This window comes from Ornithorhynchus anatinus, chromosome 18, assembly GCF_004115215.2.
Source record: "Ornithorhynchus anatinus isolate Pmale09 chromosome 18, mOrnAna1.pri.v4, whole genome shotgun sequence".
NCBI lineage: Eukaryota > Metazoa > Chordata > Mammalia > Monotremata > Ornithorhynchidae > Ornithorhynchus > Ornithorhynchus anatinus.
Window position 1 is genome coordinate 36927808 of NC_041745.1, and position 20607 is coordinate 36948414.

General features: G+C 40.5%; 1 protein-coding gene across 1 annotated transcript in view; it reads left to right on the forward strand.

The window, feature by feature from the left end:
* The window catches only part of ADGRA3 (adhesion G protein-coupled receptor A3), a gene marked incomplete at its 5' end in the record, with an annotated part of 77755 nt that overhangs the window by 8912 nt on the left and 48236 nt on the right, over window positions 1-20607 (forward strand). Inside the window, 2 exons of the mRNA XM_029083349.1 lie at window positions 7881-7952; window positions 18581-18652. Coding sequence (XP_028939182.1) covers window positions 7881-7952; window positions 18581-18652 — 144 coding nt within the window. The remainder of the gene's footprint in view (window positions 1-7880; window positions 7953-18580; window positions 18653-20607) is intronic.

The window sequence follows — 20607 nt, forward strand, 5'->3', positions numbered from 1 at the left end:
TCGAAAATGATTGAGAAGAGCCACCAGAGGATATTGTCAGTGAAGCCAAGGTTAGATAATATTTCAAAGAGAAGGGAGCGGTTCACGGTGTCCAAGGCAGCTGAGAGGTCGAGGAGGATTAAAATAGAGTGGCGGCTGTTGGCTCTGTAAAGGAGGAGGTCAGTGATGACTTTAGAAGGGGCAATTTCGGTGGAGTGAAGGGGGTAGAAGCCAGATTGGAGGGGGTTAAGGAGTTAAGAAGGGAATTGGAGGAAAGGAAGTAGGGGCAGCAGGTATAAATTTGCCCAAGGAGTTTGGAGAGGAATTTTAGGAGGGAGATGGAAAGTGTAACTGGAGGGAGTCACTGAGTCAAGGGAGGGTTTCTTAGGATAGAGGATACATGAGAGTCTTTGAAAACAGTGGGGAAGATGGCATTGGAGAGGAACAGTTGAAGATGGCAGTCGGGGACAGAAAAAGGGTGGGAGCAAGTGTTTTTGATATTATCCAAAGGGAAGGGCTCAGAGGAGCAGATGGAGGGGGTAGAACTGGAGAGGAGGTGTGAGATCTCTTGAGATACTGCTGGAAAAAGTTGGTAGAGTCGAAGGGGATAGGAGGAGGTTGCTGGGAAAGATTGTAGAGTCAGAGGGAATGGGGGAGGGTGCTGGGAAAGATGGTATAGAGTCAGAGGGGTTAGGAGGAGGTTGGGACTGGAGAGGAGCAGGGAAGGTTTAAGGGAGATCATGCCTAGTGCCTTTAATTTGATAAAACCGTGTGGCCAGGTCATTAGGGGCGAGAGATTTGGGGAGGGAGTTTAAGAGCTGAAGCAACAGGTGTGGGCCATGGGCACACATAAGGATGGAGAAATAATGGTGCCGGATGGAGAGGACCGAGTTAAAGCAGATGCACTTGAGTTGGGCAGACTGGGCCTGGTTTCTGGACTTCTTCCTGGAAGTGCCCCCAGACCATGCACAGGAACAGAGGAAGTGTGCTGAGGAGGTGATCCAGGCTCGTGGGTTTAGTGGTATGAGTTCTGCGAAGGGACAGGGGAATGAGGGAGTTGGGTTCAGTGGAGAGGGCGGTGTGGAGGGTGTCAGTTTGTGCATCACAGGGAAGTAGTTTGGGTATGGAGACCAAATGACCGTTGCCAAGAATGAGTAGGCACCATCTTTGCTTTCGTACATTAAAATTATTAAGTGTGTCTTGTGTAATGAACTTTCGGAAAAAGTGTGTTTTGTCGAGCGTGGACCTTAATGAAGAACTATTCACTCTGGCAGGCATCGCAAAATCTTCTTTAATGCAATTGGGATCAGGTCAACCAATTCATTGTACTCTCCCAAGTTGCTAAGTGCAGTCAGTATTTGGCACACAAAGTGCTTAATAAGTACCATTCACTAATTACTGTTGCTAACAAACAGGTGTATAGCATCTATAGTACACACATTTCTGAAAAGCAGCTTGAGTCTCCCCTCGGTCTTTAGTTGTCAGTCCCTCCCTGCTTGAAGTTAAACCAACTAGAATTTCCTTTGTCTGTAGTTGGGAAACAGTCTTATGATATCAGGTGTTTAGCCTTTGTTAGGTAAAAATTGACATTTGGTAATCTCCATTTTATTTCCTTCTCTCTTGGATTTTATATATATATATGTATTTATGAATATATAAATATATATTTACAGAAATCAAAAGGGATAATCAGGGAATTACAGGTTGTGAATGGCCCAGGTGAGAAATAGTGGACTTTGATCATAGAATATACACACTTTCAAGGGAAATTGAGTGGGTAAAGAAGGAAGTTCAGAGCACCCAGAACTCAGCATAGCGTCAGTTAATAAACCTTCATCATCTTTTAGTTACAGTAAATAGTGTTATTAAACCTTTTCTTTGTAGACATGTAGGAGTTAGAGGAAGAAATCAACATGGTCCCCATCCCCAAAAAGCATTTAATCTAATGAAGTAAAGACAAAAGACCACAGTGAAAACACAAGTGTGGGGATACTGAGACATGCCAGTTGGCACTTGTAGTTGATTCTGTGCAAAAAGGATGTTATAACTTGCCATAGGAAGTAATGTAAAACACCTTAATGTCTTCCCAAGAAAATGAAATGGTATACATATACTGAAGCGATAGACACATAATTATAGGTGGCATTAAACTAAATCAAAGAACAATACAAATGCAAACATCCAGACGTGTGGGTTGTGTTCTTGCACAAACCCACATTAAGGAAAATTCATATCGAAGTACGCATCCGTGTCCAATCTTGCACACATTTGCTTCTTCTGGCACTGTGTTGTATTAAAAAAAAAATGCAGTGTTGGAAGAATTTTTCTAACTCTGGTTCTTGGATTGTGTCTAAAAAGCTTGCTGAATACCTGCATCCTGGCAGAACTGAGTCTACCGATTAATAAAATATTTTGAATTTAAACACAGTATGTATACTAAAAAAAATTCTTTGGCAGAACTGAGTGTATCAGTGAGAAACTTTTCAATTTAAGCACATTCATTTGTATACTTAAAAACTCTCCATAATTGCTGTCTTTGGTTGGCAGCAACAATTGAAGGGCTTTGGCTACATCACTCTGGTGGTCATCCGGTCCAGATCCTTCAGCATATATTAATTTCACTTCCAGATTTAAACTCTTAAGATGTTTTTTTCTACATTGGCACACAGTAACTTTGCTAGCACATCTTGAGGTCATGATGTACAGTATCCAAAGGCTAACTTCAAAAGACATACAGCAGCTGTGTGTTTCGCTACATGGCAGCTGTGCTGTGGACTCACATACCCAGCACACAGAGGGTACAAATGCTGCTCAGAGCACTTTCTGTAGCGATGCAGAGAGAGTTGTAGGAGATTCCAGCATTAAAATTTGCAAACATTGTCACAGAGAAGAACAGTCATAACTAGGGATGGCTAGGTGGCCCATCTGTTGTATTGTACTGTCCTAAGCACTTTTTACTTTGTGCAGAGCACTGTACTCACTCAGATCCTATTGATCTGCTGCTAGGCTGAAACAATGCCGTGCCTCTCTATAGCCTTAAAATTGTTGGTTCTGCTCTCCCTGGTCTTGCCTCCACCTGCCTTTTTTATATATATATGTATATATATATATATATACACACTGGTATTTAAGTACTTATGATGTGTCAAACCCTGTTCTAGACACTGGGATATACAAGTTAATTAGGTTAGACACAGTCTCTGTCCCACATGATAATGATGATGATGATGGTATTTGTTGAGCTCTTAGAATGTGCCAAGCACTGTTCTAAGCTCGGGGGTAGGTATAAGGTAATCAGGTTGTCCCATGTGGGGCTCTCGGTCTTCATCCCCATTTTACAGATGAGGTAACTGAGGCACAGATAGGTTAAGTGACTTGCCCAAAGTCACACACAGCCGACAAATGACGGAGCCAGGATTAGAACCCACAACCTCTGGCTCCCGGGCCCGGCTTTTGGGACTCACAGTGTATGCAGGAGGGTGAATAGGAGAATTGAGGCACCGAGCAATCAAGTAACTTGCTTAGGGTCACACGGCAGGAATTTGGCAGAGCTGGGATTAGAACCCAGATCCTTTGACTTCCAGGTCCTTACTCTTTCCACTAGACTGTGCTGCGTCTGACTGCTGGATATACTTTGGCAACCATCCTCTTCATCTGCTTTGTCTAGTGAAGCTGAATGGAATGACTACTCCCTCAGTGTTGATGGATTGTCAGAGTTCAGAAATTTCATTAATGACAATCCTTTACCGGCCATTTGACATTGAGGAGATTTTTCCAGATCGAAAAACCTGAGGAACTGGATCTGTAATACCTGTAAAGGATAGGTCCAAGCTCTGCAACCGTTTAGGAGGTTAGACATTACTATGGCCGAAGATTAGACCTTCAATTTTGTAAGGTGCTTGCTACTACAAAATCACCCCACCCCAAAAGGACAGATTGGGTTCTTGATTCAGTTTTCCACTTGTAAGATAAAAACCAGACAAGCCATCAGTTGAGACTCTGTGAGATAACATCCAATTTTTAACTTTGCAGTGCTTCAGCCGAGGGAACGACTGGAAAAAAAAAATATTTCTTTGGTGAGATATGGAACGACAATTAAAATTCTTACCTTCTAATTAACCAAGGGAGTAGAGCAGCTCACAGATCCAGCTTAACCACTCGTAGTGCCCGGGGTGCCCAGTTACTCAGGGCCTTTACCCTGCCTCCTTTTCCTCCTACACTTGGATGGAGTTTGGCTTGGCCTTTGAGACAGTGGAGGTGGTGAATAAATGAGAGTGGGAGCATCTGTGGAGGAGTTAAGTGTCTCCTGGATGCCTGTCAGTGAAGATCAAAGAGCTGCCCGGAACTCTTGTGGGCTGTTGGCTGGCGGCTGTCAAAATTGGGCTGCAGTTAGTAATTCCCTCAAATCAGTAGCCTGGGTGTCCTGCCGTTTTTACTCCCCAAACCAAATATCGTTGATGGCGTTGGTCCTCGGTCCCCAGCTCTGTAAAGCTTGTCCAAAGAGACTTTCCTCTCTGTGGAAACCCTTCGTTTGGTAAGAGCCTGGACCTAAGAAGATTATCAGCTTCCCTAGTTTGTATGCAGACTAGGCAGGAACGAAGAATGCACCTTTGTCTCAGTTACCAAATGTGGTTGAAAATATATTTTTGATCATTGGGCATGTGACTACTTTATAACCTCCTCTAGGCAATTGCATGCTTTCTCTACTTCAGTTTGTAATCTTTCTAAAAGGGCAAACAAGGGTAAAAATACGTTATTCATTGGAATAATAGGACGATTAGGGGAGCAGGAAGGTTCAGACGTGGATGTAAGCCGTGCCCCCGTAAGGAATGTCTAGTTCTTCTAGAACGTGAAAGTTGCATTCTTCCCTAACTTCACACTAAGGAAAACACAGGCTCCTGTTGTCAGGGGACACTTCCCAAATTTCCTTCACTGGCTTAGTCCAGCTATGTAGTGAAAAACATGTTATGCCCGAACTGAAATTTGTCTTCTAGGCAAATACAGTCTTTAATACTTCATGTACAAATAAACGTGGTAGCCCCACCTTTGAATAATAATGTTGGTATTTGTTAAGCGCTTACTGTGTGCCTAGCACTGTTCTAAGCGCTGGGGTAGTTACAGGGTAATCAGGTTGTCCCACGTGAGGCTCACAGTCTTCATCCCCATTTTACAGGTGTGGTAACTCAGGCACAGAGAAGTTAAGTGACTTGCCTAAAGTCACACAGCTGACAGGTGGCGGAGCCGGGATTAGAACCCATGACCTCTGACTCCTAAGTCCGTGCTCTTTCCACTGAGCCACGCTGCTTAGTACTACCTAGTCAATATTTTTTGCTAATTGAGTATCGTTAAGGCCAAATTTTCTTTATCCTCATTTTCTCTTTGATTTTTAGTCATCTTGTTTTTAACTTTCACATTAGACTTATTCCAGCTACAGTTCAAGTGATGATATGATAGGTCAGATGTATGGCCTAGTGGAGAGAGCACAGTCCTGGCAGGCAGAGGCCTTGGGTTATAATCCTGGCTCTGCGAAATGCTTGCCGTGTGGCCTTGGGCAAGTTACTTAGCTTCTCTGAGCCTCAGTTCTCCTGTTCTCCCTCCTACTTAGACGGTGAACCCCATTCAGGACAAGGGGTTGTGTCCATCTTAATTACCTTGATTCTATCCCAGTGCTTAGAACAGTTAGTGCTTGATATACAAAAGTGCCTTTGTAAAGGAGAGGGCATCAAATCCACCCTTGTTCTGTCTGCTTTTAAAGCATCTTAAGAACAAAACTAGAGTTGTGAAGATCTGTCTATAAATTGTATATTCAGTGGTTCAAAGAGAACCCAAACTGGCATAAACTGTATTTTGGAGGAAGAGGCTTTTTTATAGGATGTATGTATTACTCCTATCAACCTTTTCAGAGTTTATCACCAAAATCTCATTCACAATTGGCTTATATGGTCCAACGTAGAATAATTTAATTACAGAGCCTTACATTTTAGATTGGAATATTAAAAATCTGGCACCTGAAAGCAGATCTTTATAGGAAGTGCTTAAACACTTCAAATAACGTATAGACTGAATAGACATCCTGATTTGTGAAGTGGGATTTGGTTTACATTTGTGACAGTTATAAGTATGATGAAGTATTTTGCTTTTCACTATCGGCAAAATCTTTCATTCATTATAGTATACTTTGATGATCGAGCAACTGTCGGTCCGTTGCAGAAAAAAATAGTAAATTTACAGGGACTACATTATTCATTACCTTCCAGAGAAATAGTTACCCTGAAAGCAACTTTGAAAGCAACTTTTTCAGGTATTTTTACCATTGGCATATTACTTTTCACCCGGTGTCAGGCACAGAAGACTATCAGCCTTGTTTATTTATTCTAACATTTATTATTTATTTGGCTGTGGCTAACTTTCCCCATTGTCATGAGATTTGTGGTGTAAACAAATCATACATATGAGAGATCTTCACCCGAACTCAGTAAAACATAAATGATGGCATCCCAGCAGGAAAGCAAAATTATAAATTGGTTCCTTGCCAGTTTTAATTTGAATGTTTCTTATTTAATAATAATGTTGGTATTTGTTAAGTGCTTACTATGTGCAGAGCACTGTTCTAAGCACTGGGGTAGATACAGGGTAATCAGGTTGTCCCATGTGAGGCTCCCACTTAATCCCCATTTTACAGATGAGGGAACTGAGGCCCAGAGAAGTGAAGTGACTTGCCCACAGTCACACAGCAGACAAGTGGCAGAACTGGGATTCGAACCCACAACCTCTGACTCCCAAGCCCGGGCTCTTTCCACTGAGCCACGCTGCTTCTCTTTCTCATTTGCTTATGTCAGAAAATCTGCAGTTGAATGATGGTAGACTTTTACGGTGTTTCAGATCCTCTTATGTGTGGCCCAAATTTCAAACTACAGGCAGCTAAATATATTTTAAAAATAGCTTCCTAGGAAAATGTTTCCCCTTTAATGCCGGTGTAGGGGGCGTGATTTTCTCTCTCCCTTCCCATATTATAATTTTGCCGTGAGCTCAGTAAATGCCATTGATGATTTAATTGGAGAGCCGTCTGGAGTCCGGTGATCTGGGCACTCGTTCTTCCAGAAATCTCTTGCCTGTGCCACCCACTCGGGGCACAGGAGAAGTGCCGCCACGCCTCCCCCTCCTCCAAACACACACAACTTCTCCACAAACCCCTACTCTCTGTGGAGGAAGCACGGGGCAAAAAAGTCTGCTGAGCATACCTGGGTTGACAGCTCCTGCTTCAGAGTCTCTCCCGGGGGCGGGAATGGTGGGGCTCCTCTAGCTCTGTGGAACCAAACTTGGCCCCATCCTTTTAGCTTCTTGAGTTGGTGAATTTTACATTTCTTCTACCTCATACTGTCTGACTGATTGGGATCTCTACCAGAGGGAAAATAAAGCGTAAAACTGCTGCCAGCTCATTTTTCTCTTGGTTAGCATCTTGGGGAGGAGTTTTCAATGTGATTAAGTTGCAGTTTGGGATTTTCTGCAGCATCTCTGATCCCTGTTACAACCCTTTTTGTAAAAAAAAAAAAAAAAAAAAAAAAAATCCCAACATGGTATGGTATTTTTTAGGTCTTTAGGTTGAATTTAAAATTCTCCTTTGGTGAATTTTGGCTGCATTTATATTTGGGAAACTTTGTATAATTTCTGCTTGAGAGTGCCTCATTTATTTTGGATTCTGGACAGGTAGGAGCAGGAAGAGGAAGACCTGATGTGTCTTGGATAGGTATTCAAGGAAATAAGGAGAAGAACATCTCATATGCTACTTTCCCTTTAGAGCTCATGGAGTGTCTCGTGATCTTCAAAATACAAATTAAGATAAATTCAAGTTTCTGAAGCATTTTCTATTTGATTTTGATGTGGTTTTTTTCTGTTTCTAGGATTTTGAGCAACAATAAAATATCAGAGTTGAAGAATGGTTCTTTTTCTGGATTAAATCTCCTTGAAAGATTGTAAGTATCATGCATTTTTTTGTTTGTTAAATCATGGGTCCCATTTTGAAAAGGAAATATAGATATCTTTTTTTAAATGGTATCTTTTAACTTGACAGATTTGTTTCCACGCTTTGTTCATTCTTACTTAACCTCAAAACTATAAAATCACAAATTGAACCTAACTGGCAAATCCAATACCAACCAATTCTTTCTTCTTCCACCAAACACTTATTTCTCCCAAAGTGGTCAGGAAGGCTCTATAAAGAACCATCCAATGTCCAAACAGATGAATCTTTTGAAGAGTTTATTCAGTGTTTATCATATGCAGAACTCTGCATGAGAAGGGAACAGGTCAAGATTGAAGTAGTTAAATTTTCATCTTGCTGCTCTCAAATCCAGCTCTGCTAGGTTCACTGAAAAATCAGACAGCCACAAGAGCATTCTTCCATGTCATTCTTGTGTGAATTTACTACCAAAGTTTTTAAAGGATGGATAAATGACGGAAGCAGTTTTGAAGGGAGGAGACTCTTTGTTTAATGTGTGTAATTTTAAAAAAAACCCAAATAATCTTAGCTCTTAATGAAGTGCAGCTGTCGAGGCAGTTACGGGAATGTTCTAGATACAGATGTACAGTTTAATACAGAGAGATGAATGTTTTCTTATCCCTCCACAATGGTGAGTAAATAGATACCATGACACATTCTGGCTGGGCATTTTCATATCATTGGTATTTAAATATTTTACCTAGAAGAATGTCTCAAGATTGCACTGTTGAACTTGAGGGGTTATTTTCCTTTTCCAGGCATTCAAATGCTTTCTTACACTCTTCCTTCAGTGTCTGTTACTACTTTTGAAATTTTTGTTGTGATTGCCTTTTCCTAATATTTTGACATTCACTGTAATAAACCAACTTTTTTCCATCATTATTATATTTGTTTAGCAAGTTCAGGGTTATAATGTTGAATTTTGAATTGGTTAACATTTAATAGTAATATTATAAATACATCTACCTCCTAGACTGCAAGTTCATTATGGGCAGGGAATGTGTCCACTAATTCTCTCCAAGTGCATAGTTCAGTGCTCTGCACATAAGTGCTCAGTAAATACCCTTGATTTGATTTAGATTGCTATTTGATCATGAATGTTATATTAATGACCCTTATTGTGTATAGTATAACTTTAAATATGCTAGGTGGTTTAGGTCATTTTTGTGGATCTTGGGAATGTGTCCATCTGTTTTACATTATTTTCTAAGAAAAGCAATACTTTGTTGAACCTTTTTTTAATGGTATGACATGCTAACTCTGTGTCAAGCACTGTAAGTTCCAGGGTAGACACAAGGTAATACAGATATTTATTATACATTATTATATTATTACAGTCCCCTGTCCCACATGGGACTCAGTCTAAGTTTTGAATCCCAGTTTTACAGTTGAGGAAGCTGAGGCACAGAGAAGTTATGTGACTTTCCCGAGGTCACATGGCAGTCAAGTGGCTTTTGCTTAACTGTCTTCAGGAACTAACTAAGAATTTTACCAAGTGTTTTTCACTAGAAAAAAATCTTCTCATTGTGAATTATATTCTGGGTGTTTGTTTTTTTTTTTAAACTGAATCCTCAGCAGTCAAAAGTGAATTTCTGGTATAATTAAAATTTTGAAATATAGGATTGACAAAAGGTTAGGGATTGCAACATGCTTTTCTTTTTGATTGATTGAAGTGATTTCCCTAATCATTGTAAATAGTCTTTTTTCCCTACTTCTTGGTAGGTATTCTCTTTGTCACCTGTCCCTCTTCCTTTGAGATGGTTCTTGCACAGGGTACCTTTCTTGATCTGCCTATTTATATTTTTAATATACTTTTTAAAATCACATTCTTTCATTGTTTAGATGGGACTAGTGATCACCCTGTTTTCCATCTCCATTTGGGAAGGATTTAATTTAAGTAGTAAGTTATTGATAGGGCAGTAACTGAATAATTGTTTTGGGTGATGATGGGGAGTTGGCTTCTGGCAGATTGGCTCACTGTGGTCAGGGAACATGTCTACACCAGCTCGGTCGTATTGTACTCTCCTAAGTGCATAATACAGTTCTCTGTACACAGTAAGCACTCAATGAATACCACTGATTTTTTTTTTAGGAATGTTATTTTTTCTATAATTGCAAGTTATGCTGGAGCTGTCTGTGCCTCACCGGCCCCACTGCTGAGACTGTTCTAATCAGGCCAAATGTGACAGTAATGCTATGTAGTTAAAGCTGGGAAAACAGAAACTTATATACACTTGTTGCTATATATATATTATATGTGCATATGTTACAAGAACTGTACTGCATGATATTATATGTACATTCATAACTGGTTAAGATTTTTATTCACAGAAAAAAAGGGAAGAAAGGGAGAGAAGACTGTTGTAAAATCACTGACCTATTACACTGGTACAGATTTTATCCATAGGCGTAAAACTAAGCTGCAGAGAAACATCACCCTGAGTTCATTAGCTGCACTGTAGCTTTACAGAGAGACAATTAGGAAAGGTTAAATTCTGACAAACCTGTTGAAATGCGTGGATTAATAATTGTGCCCTCAACCCCATCGTGAGGCGAAAGACTACCAGTAGGTTGTCTTTCAGCGCTTTGCGGTATCCCAGGGCCTAGTCTCAAGTTAGGACAATTTCCCCATGGAGATTCCTAGAGAAGGGACACGCTCATCTATTTAAATGAAGCATTTGTACTTGGCTATCCAACTGGACTAGGCTATGCCGAGGTCATTTGGCCAAACATCACAACTGTTGCAAGTTGCTTTTCGGTTGTATTAGCTGGGGATTATGAGAATGTAAGTATTCTTTCTAATATCAGGTGGTACCACTTGTCATTACAGTGGGATTAGGAAGTAGCACAGTAGCGGGGGTGCAGGATCCAAGATAGTTCACAGGGAGGGATGAAAAGAGATGACTTCACACATTTTATCCATCACTAATTTATGCTCCCTGTCAAATAGGATTTCTCCTCCGTGGATAGCTATATGAAACTATGCACAGGTGTCTTATTCTAAAATGACATCACGGTGACGTTTACCTTTGGATCAAAAGAAAAATGAAAGGCCTTAAGTGATTGCTGTGTGAAAGCACTCTGGAAAATGTAAGAGCAGTAGCTCAGACAGTCTGTGTCACACGAGGCTCACAACCTAAATGGTGCAAGACGGGCACAATTAAGAGTAAATTTAAGAATAAAAATGTTATCCATTTAATCAGAACAAGGTAGCAATATAACCATCCTCAAAACGGGGATCGTTTCCCGTGTGAGGTGAAGTAAGGAGAATTGCTGCAAGGCCATTTTCTAGATTTGGCATGCCACTCACCATTAGAGAATATATGTTCCCATAAAGGAGTTTTACAGAGGTTAGATTGGAACTTTGTGACCCTTTAAGTCTTAAACGGTAGTGTTTTTCCCCAAACTTCTAAAAGCAGTTCATTTATACTATATCAAAAATCGATGGAAAGCTACTTGTCAGGCCTGACGTATCCTTCTAAACTTGGACTGTCTGTTGACACTAGACTCTATTTCATGGCTTAACTCTGATGGGCCTAGAAGCAAGCCCACTCATCCAGAAAAAAACCCTCCTCTTTCCATATTCCACTTCTTCAACTGGTAGACACAACTTTTTCCTAGTTCTACAGTGAGTTTCTGTGTTCCTAACTTTTGGGAAAAGATAAATCTCTCTGGTAAATCTTGAAACCTTTTTTTAATAGCATGGATCAATCATGTGTCTAAAAGCAATTAAAGAAAGCTTGGCACTTCATTCTTGTAGCGGATCCTTGGAGGACAAGTTTGCAAATAGCCCAGAATCCCTCAGGATGTTATACCATTTGTCTATGTTGGATAAATCATTTTACCGATGTTCTAAATTTACCCTATTTTGAGGATCAGGCGTAACTTCCTCATCACCTGCTTCTTTTCTTTGTTCACCGTCTTTCTCCACTTCCCACCTCCCCCTACCCATCTCCAAATAAGAGCTGTTTCTTATCTCTTACCTGAACATTCATTCATTGTCGTATTTATTGAGTGCTTACTCTGTGCAGAGCACTGTACTAAGCGCTTGAACACTTTACCCATCCCTGCCTGGGGCGCTAGGTGGTTCTTCTCCACTTTCAGCCTTTGTCATCTCTTTCCTTCGCTCAGGAAGACTTTGACTTACCGCATCACAATCCTGGGAGTCAGAAGGAGCTGGGTTGCACTGTGGTTCTTCCACCTGTCTGCTTTGTGACATTGGGCAAATCACTTCACCTCTCCGTGCCTCATTTACCTCATCTGTAAAATGGAGATTAAGACTGTGGGTCCTGTGTGGGCCAGGGACCGTGTCCAACCCGATTGCCTTGTATCTACTCCAGCGCCTGGCACTTAGTGAGCGCTTAACAAATACCACAATTATTATTAATTACAGCATCTCCTTTGGGTCTGTATTTTCTCTTTCACTTATTGGCCACCGATTGCAGATAACCTCTGGAGCTCAGTCTTGAAACCCTCTGCCCGATTCAAGTCCAGTCCTTGCAAATTAATTCTATGTAAATTTTATTTACGCAGTAATGCTCAGCGTAAACCACAAATGCGATATTCAGACTGACCTATGATATTTGAAACAGATGCTTAATGCTTGCTTCATTGCAGACTAGACCTTCTGAGTGCATTCCTGTTTTTTCTGTTGCCCCAGGTGTTTGAAGAGCAAGACAAGAGTAGGTACACATCATGCTGATCATTCCTGTGTGGGCTTGTCTAAGTTGTTTTTTTTTCTTAACTCCTGGACTTGTTTGGGCACTACTGTTTTCTGTGGGTTGTCCCTCATCTTGAGTCTCACAGAGAATCCCGAGCTTTTACGTTTAGTCCCTACTTCCTCTTGCTTGGAGCCTGGAATTTGGTCCTTTTGTGTTCACGCTGCTAGCATCTCAATCTTTTAGCATCTTGGCAACCTTTCTGAGGTTAGAGCCTACAACTGACAAAAAGGGGATCACTGTTTCATTTGAGTTAGTTACAGTTACCGGGATCATGTTTGTTGTGTCTTAATTTCGATGGATCTTCTCGTTTAGAAGCCTCATTGTGTTTGCAGTGGTGAATCTAGACCCCATTTGCCTTCTAAAAAACCAAGTGCAGTGAGGTTTCCCTTTAGGTTGTAAAAGCTGGACCTCGCTCCCTGCAGAAGACAAACCTCATTCAAGCAAGGGGGATGCCCTGAACTGGCTGTTGTGGAGAAACCCAGGCATCCCTGTCATTCCATCTTCACTTTGTCATTACCACTGAGCCTTATAATAGTAATAACAATTGGGATATTTGAGTGCTTATCGTTGAGGCCAAGCAATGTATTAAGCTGTGGGGTTGCTAGTTGGTGGAAGCTAAAGTAGCCCTGCTCTTGGGAAGTATAAAGCACTGTGTCAATCTGTTGAACTGAGTAGTTATTTCATATTAAAACTTTTTCCTTTCTGTTTTGCAAGTATTAGTTACAAATCTCACAATAGGTCAGTTCCTCTATTTAAACTAACGCCTGTTTACTTGTTTTGATGTGTTTATAGCTATAATTCTATTTCTATCGATGCCTGTTTACTTGTTCTCATATCCATCTCTCCCCTTCTAGACTGTAAGCCCGTTGTGGGCAGGGATTGTCTCTCTCTACTGCTGAATTATATTTTCCAAGCACTTAATACAGTGCTCTGCACACAGTAAGCGCTCAGTAAATACGAATGAATGAATGTTGGTGAGCCCACTAATTCAGGAGGATTTTATTTAATTTATATACCATAGGCATTTCCTCAAAACTGTCTCAGTAGAAGTGATGTGATCGTTAGAAGAAAATGAGTTGATGGCATGAAAAATTGATTGAAATTTCCAGTTTTCACTAAAGTTGTGGGTGGTTAAAGAGAGATTAGTGCTTGAAAGTGTCTTCCTCTTATGAGTTTGATTTTCATTTTCAGGAGACTCACTATGGAGTTCAATCAGTATAAAAACGTTACATACCATCTTACCAGAGTTTGCATCTCTCTCAGGTGTCAGACTGTATTCATGAAGATATTTCAGGTGGTTTGGAATGTTCTTGTCAGAAGCCTGCCAGTTTACTCTTTTGTGCTCCTTCTACTTTGAGAGTTCGCTCTTGAGCCCTTCCTTTCATATGGCTCAGCTCCAAGGAAGCCCATCACCAGTAGTTACTCAGACCAGACCCATCTTCTTTGTTGTTCAGCTTTTTGTACTCAGTTTTAGCTTTGCCGAATTCCAGTGAAGCTTGCCGAACTTGTTGTATTGTAGCCAGTTTATGGCTTGAAAAAGTCAGGGATTATCGCTCTGCCGTCAGCCCTTATTTAGTATTTACTACCTGTTTGGAAAAAACAGGCGTTTGAAGCGACTTCCTTCTGCTCTGAACTTTAGTGTAAAGTTGAAAATTCTGATGCTGTTTCAGTTTGGGGTTAAAAAAAAAAAGTTAAGTAAAAGCTGCCCAAAGATGCCTTTTAAATTGCCGAATATATTCTAAATTTGTCATATTTTCACAGTCTTCCAGTCTAGAGACTTCAGACTAATTTTGAGACTATATTTGGCAATTAAATGGATTGCGATGTTTTTCACATTCAGTGTAGAACCCACTGCATAACCTTCCATGGCTCTGGAATTCTAGAAGTCCATAGACCTAGGGTATATGCCCTAAACCCTAAGGGAAGTAAAGAGTTATGGGTTAATTAATCATTGATATTCACTGAGCTCTTGGGAGATCTAGTACCTGCCCTCCAGGATCTTAAAATGTAGATGAGGAGATGGACACTAGCATACATTCCAGTAGAAGGTTGAAGTGGCATATAAAGCCTTTGTTTTGGACAGGGGACATGTCTACCAACTTGGTTATATTGTCCTCTCCCAAGCGCTTAGTACACTGCTCTGCACACAGTAAGTCCTCAATAATAGGATTGACTGATTGTAGTGAGGAGGTGTGAGTACTGAAGAGCTTAAGTGGCGCTCCAACAGGGCAGGAAGAAGCATTTAGGAAGTTGGGAAGGTTGTGGTTGTTGGGATACTGGACACCGTTGCCTGAGCAGTTAGGAGTCTAATACCTATTATGCTTTTCCTCTCTAACTGTTGTCCTTGCTTCTTATTTTGCTTGTTTTCACCATATCATTCTTTTCTTGTCTCCCTCACCAACCTCTTCTCCCTACTGTTTTTAAATTGACTCCCATTGGGCCAGAAACCGTGTCTACCTTTCGTGGTCTAATAGTCTGCTGTGTGACCTTGGATAAGTCACTTCGCTTCTCTGTGTCTCACCTCATCTGGAAAAAGGGGATTAAGATTATGAGTCCTTTGTGGGACAGGGAATGTGTTCAACCTGATTTGCTTGTATCCACCCCAGTGCTTAGTCCCTGGTTTCCTGACTCCCAGGTCCATGCTCCTTCCACTGAAACGCCCTGCTCCTCAAACACAGAGGTGGGACCAGGAAGTGGGTAGATGAACTCATTAAGAAGATAAGTGAGAAAGGGGCACGACGTGGTCTTTGAATGTTGTGAAATTGAGAGATGGGAGGATGTCAGATGAGGCAGAAGTGACCCTGAGAGGCAAGGAGCAGGGGAGCCCCTTTCCTGGCTATCAATCATTCAATCAGTGGTATTTATTGAGTGCTTACTGGGTACAGAGCTTGGGAGAATACAATACTTATAGTTTGACTCAAAGTGAACAGGAGAAGGTGAAGCCAACTCTGTAAGGAATGTGGGATCATCCAGAATGAGCCAGGTCTTCTTGAGGGTGAAGAATAAGACTAAAGGAGAGTGCTCATGAGAGCAGGCATGAATAATAATAATCATGATGGTATTTAAGCGCTTACTATGTGCCGAGCACTGCCCTAAGCGCTTGGATAGATATAAGGTAATCAGGTTGTCCCCTGAGGGGGCTCAGTTTTAGTCTCCATTTTACAGATGAGGTAACTGAGGCACAGAGGAGTTAAGCGGCTTGCCCAAGGTCACGCAACAGACAAGTGGCGGAGCCGGGATTAGAACGATTATCCTCTGGCTCCCAAGCCAGAGATTGGGAGATTGGGGTGGTTGGCACAGGGAATAGGAGAAGTTGGGGTGAAGTGTCAGTAGACAAAGTTAGGAATGGGGAGATAGACTGAACTGGGATGTGTAAGCAAAGGGGACTGTAGATGGTCATGACAAGACAGTATGTGTGTAAATATTGGGGAAGGCAAGAGGGTCTAGGTTTCGGGGAGTTTGGGGCAACCTGAGCTACAGCCTCCATGTCAAAATGTGGAGTTATTGCGAGGGGGAAAAATTGGCCTAAAATGCCGAAAAGAAATCCAAATTTTTAGAGACTAAATATTTTCACCAATTGTAAAGATAAAGGTTTTATTTTTCACTGACCCAATTAACGCTCTTTAGAGTTTTTCATACTTCACTACTGAACTAGCTAGCAAAACCTCTGGCTCCTTGCTCTGAAAATCGTTACTGAGTTTTGCAGTTCCATCGGTTGTGCGTTCATGAAAAATATAAAATGAAAGAGGATAACCTGTCATCTTTGGCAGCTCTTCTGCCCACCTGAAAACACATTGGGCCTCTGGGTTCTAGGACAGTGTCTAAATAAAGAAGCTGTCAGTACTAGAAAAGCCGAGACCTTCACCAGAGCCACTCAAACAAGAGTTAAGAGTCTTGTCGGAAGGTGTGAAGATTTTTTCAAAGGCATTTTATTGATACATTTTACAATACAACTGATGCATAACCATTTTAAATTATATTAGCTGAGTCAACACCAATGCTGCAAAATCATCTTTAGAGAACAGTTTCTAGTCTGAGGACTTTTCGTTGAAAGTAGTCTACAATTTCAGTTGGCCAAAAAGATTTTCTAGAATTCAACAATGCTGCCAATTCTTTTGGGTTAACGGGACAGTTGTAGCTGCCTAATAGCCCGTAGTAAGCCCAAAGATAATGTAAATTTGGTCTCCTCCAATTGATCTTTCCTACCTACTGAAGCCCTCCAGTAATTTAGTAATTAACCAATCGTTCATATTTCTTGAGCATTCACTGTGTTCGGAGCCCTTTCGTAAGCTCTTGGGAGAGTACAGTGCAGCGGAGTTCGTAGACACATTCCCTGCCCACAACCAGCTGACTGGCAAGAGGGGGAGGCAGACATTAATATAAATAAATTTTGCATTTGTACCTGAATGCTGTGGGGCTCAGGGAGGGGTGAATAAAAGGTGCAAATCCACGTGTAAGGTTGATACAGAAGGGACTGGAAGCATATAGGACAATTAGTGAGACCTAATTGTCTTATTCCCTGAAAGTGAGGCGTGACTATGTTCTATATTTGCAAGTATGTAGGCCTTCCTGCTCAGATGCTCCGCGGTGATTATTATTTGCATCTCCGGGAGGCCTTCCTGGATTGATTTCTCATCTCCACCACAACTGTCTCTTCAGCACTTCCACATCACTCCAGGACTTGTACCACCAGCCAACCGAAGCACTTAAGCACATATATATATATATATTTACAGACTCCTCTACTTGAACACTTAATCACCAACCTCCTTTCTTTTTTTTTTCTCCTACTTGTAAATTATTTTGTGTCGTCCCCTTTAGATTGCAAACTTCTTGAGGGCAGGGTCTGTGCTTTTTAACTTTGTTATAGCCTCCCAACCGCTTTCAACAGTATCTTGCAAATAGGTGCTCAGTATATTTGATTGAGATAGATAAGATATGGCTAAGCCATCATTTCATTTTCTGATTATCTTGTTGTAAAGACTATACAGAATAAAACAGTACCCCTACTTCAGTATTTTAGGGAAAATGTTAGTAGAATATTCTTTTTAAAACAGTTTTCCTCTAAGTGCAAGCTTTTAAATGGTAATACTTTAACCGTGAGTCACATGAAAACATCACCTTAGAGAAAAAAATAATTACTTATGGGCAAGTTTGCTTAGATGTTTGGCCGATATGAAGGATTATCATCTTTATTTAAATTAATGCAGAATGTCTCATCTCATAAACTGTGAAAGATCTGTGAAATGAGATGGAGCTATGAGCTGCAGATTATGCTTTAGACAGGTTTTACAGGTTGCAATTAGATATAAACTGTTCTGGAACACTTAAAATCTGTCTGGATCATCATCAGCATATTGTCTTCTATCACAATTGGGGGTTCTTGAGATAATGATGCACAGAGCCGTATGAATAAGATAGGGGCAGACACTATAGCCAGGGTGATGAGATCTGGCCAACCAAATGGCTAAGCACCAAGAAAAGGTGTAAAATACAATGAGTCTGGGTTTGTGTGTGTGTGTGTGTGTGTGTTGTGTTAATAACATTTGGGTTTATATAGAGAGTTTGTGTCAATAAGATTTTTTTGGTAGAAAAGTAAATGTGAGGTATAGAGGATCACAAAAATCCATCGGGAAATCATAGGTTGACAAAATTTGAGAGAAATTTTCTGTTTCTCACCTAGGACTGTGATTTTATGATTTAAAATAACAGGATAAATCAAGGACAGTGCTAGAATAATATTTAGCCTACTGAGTTGCATCTCCCTTTTATGATCTGTAACTTCTGCCTAAAGTGTTTAAAAGAGTTTTAGAGTACCTGTTTGTCTGGACAGAAACCTTGTTTGCTGTAATATATGACAGTGTCTTTCTCTTTTTAACAGGGACCTCAGAAACAACCTTATTAGTACAATAGATCCTGATGCCTTCTGGGGACTCTCATCTCTAAAAAGATTGTAAGTATTTCTCTTGCTGTGAATTTGGATGATGCATAAATGCTTTACTAGTTGGAATATTTTATTCCATCTCTTGGCTTGGGACCTGAGAAAGACTTCAGATGCAGCTTTACCATGGTAAGTAGGATATGTGTGTTCCTTCTGTTATGATGGAGAGAAAAAGCTTCTTTTGATATTGTTGGAGAAAGTTATCTCTTTCACCGTCTGGATTGATTAAACACCATTTTCTGATATTTGAGTGCTTTGCCCAGTTGCTAATGAAAATTACACTTGGGTTTTGTACACAACCACCACAGTTAAGCCATTCTGAGATTTAGGAATGAATAATTCATTTGTCACTACAGAGGCAAGCAGTTGATTTATACAGAATATTTACCTATGTGGCATAAATTAGTAACCAGTCTATCTGCTTCTTAACAAAAGTTGGCCACGTTTAACCAACAGCTTTTGTTTAGGTTTGAAGTCTTGACAACTGCATCTTCATTAGCCCGTTGTTGGGCAGGGATTGTCTCTGTTGCCGAATTGTCCATTCCAAGCGCTTAGTTTAGTGTTGTGCACACAGTAAGCTCTCAATAAATACGATTGAATGAATGAATGTGAAGTGGAGTAATGTATTTATGGTGTGGTGCATCTAATAGTCGGCTCACTCTGGTAAATCATAACGTTTAAAAGGAAACAACGTACAGTCATTGTGACCACCTGTACCGTTTAAATATAAATATTTTGGTCACCCGCATGCTTCTGGTACACCCCTCTGTCTCTGTCAAGGCAGTGAAGAGTAGATGAGTGTTCATTATATTACCAACTACTATACGTTGAGAGGTTTCCAGAAGATCCGAGCCTTGCTCACAAAGGACTTAGTTTTTTTTGCGGGGAGGGGACGTGAAACACATTCATAAATAAGTATTTTCTAACCAAATACACAATAAGAATGGTTGCATATATAGTTACCCATAATAATAATAATCGTGGTATTTTGTTTAGCACTATGTTCCAGGCCCATGCTTCTTCCACTAAACCACACTTCTCCTCAAACGCAGAGGTGGGACTAGGAAGTGGGTATATGAACTCAACAAGAAGATAAAATGATAAAGGGGCATGATGTGGTCTTTGAATGTTGTAAAGATGAGACATTAAAATAAATTCCATTTTGGGTAAGCAGCAGAGTTCAAGGATATGTACTTATGGAAACAGCATGGCATAGTGGATGGAGCATGGGCCCGGGAGGTCGGAAGGTCATGGGTTCTAATCCCAACTCCTCCACTTGTCTGCTGCAGCACCTTGGGCAAGTCACTTCACTTCTCTCTGCCTCAGTTACCTCACCTATAAAACAGGGATTGAGACTGTGAGCCTCATGTGGGACACAGACTGTGTTCGACCTGATTAGCTTGTATCTACCCCAGTGCTTAGTTTTGTGCCTGGCCCCTAAACACTTTACAATTACCATGAACCTTCTACTTTTGCATGTTCTCCAAGCATTTCATGCAGTTTTATGCAAATAATAGGAGCTCAGTAAATGATGTTGATGCTGACTTTCAAAATGAATCTTCAGTTAAACACAATATACTAAAACCTCATTCCACTGCGGTTGTCAAAAATCTTGTGTAATACAAAATAGTATTATGGGTCATCTTTGAGTCAAAATTAGTGGACTTGGATTTTGAGGTCGTAGGGGTTTTCCTAAACCAAAAAAGAATAGGTATTTAAGCACAGCACGTGAGTAATACTGATACACAATATGTATTGATATACATGTAAAGATATATATATATTGATGTGTGTGTATATATATGTATATATATATATATATATATATGTATTTTTTCTTTTGTTTGCCTCTTTGTTTTCTTGCTTTTCTCAGTTGTATTTATTGAGCATTTACTATGTGCAGAGCACTGTACTAACTGGATGGGAGAGCATAATACAACTTCTCTTTGTGTTTATAGTTCTGGACA